A 5,159-nucleotide genomic window follows, 5' to 3' on the forward strand; every position below is an offset into this window, starting at 1 on the left:
ACTGCCTTGCATGTAACAACACTGCATGAATGTGACAACACTGCATGAATGTGACAACACTGCATGAATGTGACAACACTGCATGTATGTGACAACACTGCCTGCATGTAACAACACTGCATGTATGTGACAACACTGCATGAATGTGACAACACTGCATGTATGTGACAACACTGCATGAATGTGACAACACTGCATGAATGTGACAACACTGCCTGCATGTAACAACACTGCATGGATGTGACAACACTGCATGAATGTGACAACACTGCATGAATGTGACAACACTGCATGAATGTGACAACACTGCATGTATGTGACAACACTGCCTGCATGTAACAACACTGCATGTATGTGACAACACTGCATGAATGTGACAACACTGCATGAATGTGACAACACTGCATGAATGTGACAACACTGCATGTATGTGACAACACTGCCTGCATGTAACAACACTGCATGTATGTGACAACACTGCATGTATGTGACAACACTGCATGAATGTGACAACACTGCATGAATGTGACAACACTGCCTGCATGTAACAACACTGCATGGATGTGACAACACTGCATGAATGTGACAACACTGCATGAATGTGACAACACTGCATGAATGTGACAACACTGCATGTATGTGACAACACTGCCTGCATGTAACAACACTGCATGTATGTGACAACACTGCATGAATGTGACAACACTGCATGAATGTGACAACACTGCATGAATGTGACAACACTGCATGTATGTGACAACACTGCCTGCATGTAACAACACTGCATGTATGTGACAACACTGCATGAATGTGACAACACTGCATGTATGTGACAACACTGCATGAATGTAACAACACTGCATGAATGTGACAACACTGCATGAATGTGACAACACTGCCTGCATGTAACAACACTGCATGAATGTGACAACACTGCATGAATGTGACAACACTGCCTGCATATAACAACACTGCATGAATGTGACAACACTGCATGAATGTGACAACACTGCATGAATGTGACAACACTGCCTGCATATAACAACACTGCATGAATGTGACAACACTGCATGAATGTGACAACACTGCCTGCATATAACAACACTGCATGTATGTGACAATGCTGCTTGTGACAACACTGCATGAATGTGACAACACTGCCTGCATGTAACAACACTGCATGAATGTGACAACACTGCATGAATGTGACAACACTGCCTGCATATAACAACACTGCATGAATGTGACAACACTGCATGAATGTGACAACACTGCATGAATGTGACAACACTGCATGAATGTGACAACACTGCCTGCATGTAACAACACTGCATGAATGTGACAACACTGCATGAATGTGACAACACTGCATGAATGTGACAACACTGCCTGCATGTAACAACACTGCATGAATGTGACAACACTGCATGAATGTGACAACACTGCCTGCATGTAACAACACTGCATGAATGTGACAACACTGCATGAATGTGACAACACTGCCTGCATGTAACAACACTGCCTGCATGTAACAACACTGCATGAATGTGACAACACTGCATGAATGTGACAACACTGCCTGCATGTAACAACACTGCATGAATGTGACAACACTGCATGAATGTGACAACACTGCCTGCATGTAACAACACTGCCTGCATGTAACAACACTGCATGAATGTGACAACACTGCATGAATGTGACAACACTGCCTGCATGTAACAACACTGCATGAATGTGACAACACTGCATGAATGTGACAACACTGCCTGCATGTAACAACACTGCATGAATGTGACAACACTGCATGAATGTGACAACACTGCCTGCATGTAACAACACTGCCTGCATGTAACAACACTGCATGAATGTGACAACACTGCATGAATGTGACAACACTGCCTGCATGTAACAACACTGCATGAATGTGACAACACTGCATGAATGTGACAACACTGCCTGCATGTAACAACACTGCATGAATGTGACAACACTGCATGAATGTGACAACACTGCCTGCATATAACAACACTGCATGAATGTGACAACACTGCATGAATGTGACAACACTGCCTGCATGTAACAACACTGCATGAATGTGACAACACTGCATGAATGTGACAACACTGCCTGCATATAACAACACTGCATGAATGTGACAACACTGCATGAATGTGACAACACTGCCTGCATGTAACAACACTGCATGAATGTGACAACACTGCATGAATGTGACAACACTGCCTGCATATAACAACACTGCATGAATGTGACAACACTGCATGAATGTGACAACACTGCATGAATGTGACAACACTGCCTGCATATAACAACACTGCATGAATGTGACAACACTGCATGAATGTGACAACACTGCATGAATGTGACAACACTGCCTGCATATAACAACACTGCATGTATGTGACAATGCTGCTTGTGACAACTTGTATTTCCTCACCGCATAAGTTTTAATGAAAAACGCAAATAAACTGTAAATCTTTTATTATACTCTTATAACAAAAGAGAAATACTGAAGAGGCGGTGCAGTACAAGCCATTGTTCCTACATAATGTTCAGTTACTCGTAAGTGTTCAAAGAGCAGGAAGCCAATGCTCAAGCTAATTCTTCAATAATGACCAATAATATGTGGTTATTCAATGCTTACAAAAGTACTGAACTAGAAGAAATTTGTGTAGGGCCTAAATTATGATTATTTACCATTTTTCTGAGTAGGGAGAAAGCAAATGTCGAAGCCATCATCAACAAAGTTACTGAAACTTCTTTACTAAACCAGTAGATTTCAATGTTATACTCAACAGCGGTGGTCAAGCCGGTACGACCTGTCCTTACAGTGGTGTGGTCACGACAGCCTTGGCGGAGGACCTGATCAATCATTTAGAAGGCTGGTCTGATCATCATGGTGGTCTCCATGAGAGAGTCATGGTAGCCCTCCCACGGTTGCCAGTCGATGCCGTCTGCATAGCTCTCATGTTTGCCAACGTACTGGTAGCCGTTCAAGTTGGAGATGTGACAATTGTCATACCACCAGGCGCCACGGTACCTTCAGTGAAGAAAACAATATAACACTATTATTCCTAAACTTTCATCGTTATTGAGCTTATTAAACATTAGCATGCATGGCGGTGTTTCATACATTAGCATTCTCGTGTAACTTTAGACGTTGCTCCCGTATTTGGTTGACACTAAGGAAAGAATTTGTGCCATTCCCACTAACGTGGTGCATCTCAAAGGAAGGTTATGTTACACAGTGCATGTCAAAAAGGCTTGTTATACACACTATATTCTTTTTAATAATTTGCGAAGGATTTAACATGATCTGCCGCACGATAAAGCTACCATTTCTTAATGCTGCATTAATTTTCAAATTTCCTACGGTATTAAAAATATTATATATACCCTTCATGGGTATATATAACTACCTTTCTACTGCAAGGATTTTAAAAGACTTTGAAGAGTGTTTGAAGAAGTCTTTGAAGAGAACAGGCAGAGTTGAGTGAATGTTGAGAGCGTGACTAGGGGAACCTGAGGATACCTACGCGAGGGCACAGTTTGCTGTACTATTGTCATGGTCAGCGTCGTGGGTGGAGAAGGGGTATCCATCGTGCTTCCCGCCTCCCAGACCGTCTCCGGCGTCGCCCGTGTACCTGCTCCAGACAACACATGTTACTCGCAGCTCGCCCTCTCACCTCCACCACAATACGTATCTCTCACCACAATAGTTGTATTTCACAAAACTGTGAGATACAACTTTGACGAAATAATCCTCATATTTATTTTCTTATTAAAGTTTTATACACCATTATTGTAGAATACCTAAGTTTAGATTAGTTTTTACGTATACAGCTATAGTTTAAGACGCATGAAAATATCTGGAAATGAATTTACCTTCCCACACTGATACGGTAATTTGTGTCAGGAGCCATTATGTTGAAGCGTCCGTACTTTGCCCATCGTTGTTCCCCCTCATAGTTCTTGAGGTCAATCCTCAGTTCCTGAAGTGTGACAGAAGTGAGCTGGTGGAGAAGGTCGAGGCCCAGCCAGAACTCGCCCTCCAGATGACCAAATCCTAGTTGATACTCGACCCATGTACGGTAAAAATCTTCTCATTCAGAGAGGTTGCGGCGTCTCTGGAAGACGGTCCAGCCGCCGCCGTCTACACTTTGATCACAGAAAACGGTAACGGAGGCGTCAGGGTGCTTACGGAACGGATACACCTGCCGGATGCCGGCTCCAGTCTCGCCAGCAGCCAGTAGGTCTTTGCAGTGTCGCGGATTTTCTCAATGGTCTTAGTCTCTTTTACTGCTGACAACGTCTTCTGTAACAGTGACATGACAAAAAGATAAGGAAGAACAACCTTATAAATGCAATGTGATAAATCTTTATATCAAATCAAAGTCATACATACCAAGACCTAGCGAGGTGCGTTATTTACTGCTGAATGCTTGACAATAAGTGATTCATTTCTCTTTATAATGATAATAATTGTTTTGACAGGACATAACTATAATGTTTTACAGGACCGTACATCCAAAATAGGTAATACACATTAAATTACTTTGGTACCTGATGTTGTTTGGGTGATGGAGGACATATCTTCACTACACACTATAATCATATAAGCTACACATAACCATCTAAGCCACACATAACCATCTGCACAGTAACCATCTAAACTACACATAACCATCTTAACTGTAACCATCTTAGCTACACATAACCATCTAAGCTACATAAAACCATCTTACCTACACATAACCGTCTTAGCTACACATAACCATCTTAGCTACACATAACCATCTTAGATACACATAACCATCTTAGCTACACATAACCATCTTAGCTACACATAACCGTCTTAGATACACATAACCATCTTAGATACACATAACCATCTTAGCTACACATTACCATCTTAGATACACATTACCATCTTACCTACACATAACCATCTTAGCTACACATAACCATCTTAGCTACACATAACCATCTTAGATACACATAACCATCTTAGCTACACATTACCAACTTAGATACACATTACCATCTTACCTACACATAACCATCTTAGCTACACATAACCATCTTAGCTACACATAACCATCTTAGCTACACATAACCGTCTTAGATACACATAACCA

At 41.7% G+C, this 5,159-nt stretch overlaps 1 protein-coding gene across 1 annotated transcript; it reads right to left on the reverse strand.

Moving 5' to 3' along the window:
• Nucleotides 1-2,518: 2,518 nt before the first annotated feature.
• Nucleotides 2,519-4,445, reverse strand: LOC123772960 (techylectin-5A-like). Its single transcript, XM_045766395.2, has 3 exons — nt 3,907-4,445; nt 3,558-3,665; nt 2,519-3,061 (listed from the first exon to the last, which is right to left on the reverse strand). The coding sequence occupies exons 1-3, from the start codon at nt 3,942-3,944 to the stop codon at nt 2,896-2,898; spliced, it is 312 nt and encodes a 103-aa protein (XP_045622351.2). The 5' UTR covers nt 3,945-4,445; the 3' UTR covers nt 2,519-2,895.
• Between the last annotated feature and the right edge of the window lie 714 nt (nt 4,446-5,159).

Source organism: Procambarus clarkii, chromosome 12, assembly GCF_040958095.1.
Source record: "Procambarus clarkii isolate CNS0578487 chromosome 12, FALCON_Pclarkii_2.0, whole genome shotgun sequence".
NCBI lineage: Eukaryota > Metazoa > Arthropoda > Malacostraca > Decapoda > Cambaridae > Procambarus > Procambarus clarkii.

What these genes read in the sequence shown, in the direction of transcription:
- LOC123772960 (XM_045766395.2), bottom strand. Translation starts at nt 3,944, where the DNA reads ATGGCTCCTGACACAAATTACCGTATCAGTGTGGGAAG. An exon ending in TACCGTATCAGTGTGGGAAG is followed by an intron (nt 3,666 to 3,906) that starts GTAAATTCATTT and finishes TGTCTGGAGCAG; the next exon opens with GTACACGGGCGACGCCGGAG. An exon ending in ACAGCAAACTGTGCCCTCGC is followed by an intron (nt 3,062 to 3,557) that starts GTAGGTATCCTC and finishes TCTTCACTGAAG; the next exon opens with GTACCGTGGCGCCTGGTGGT.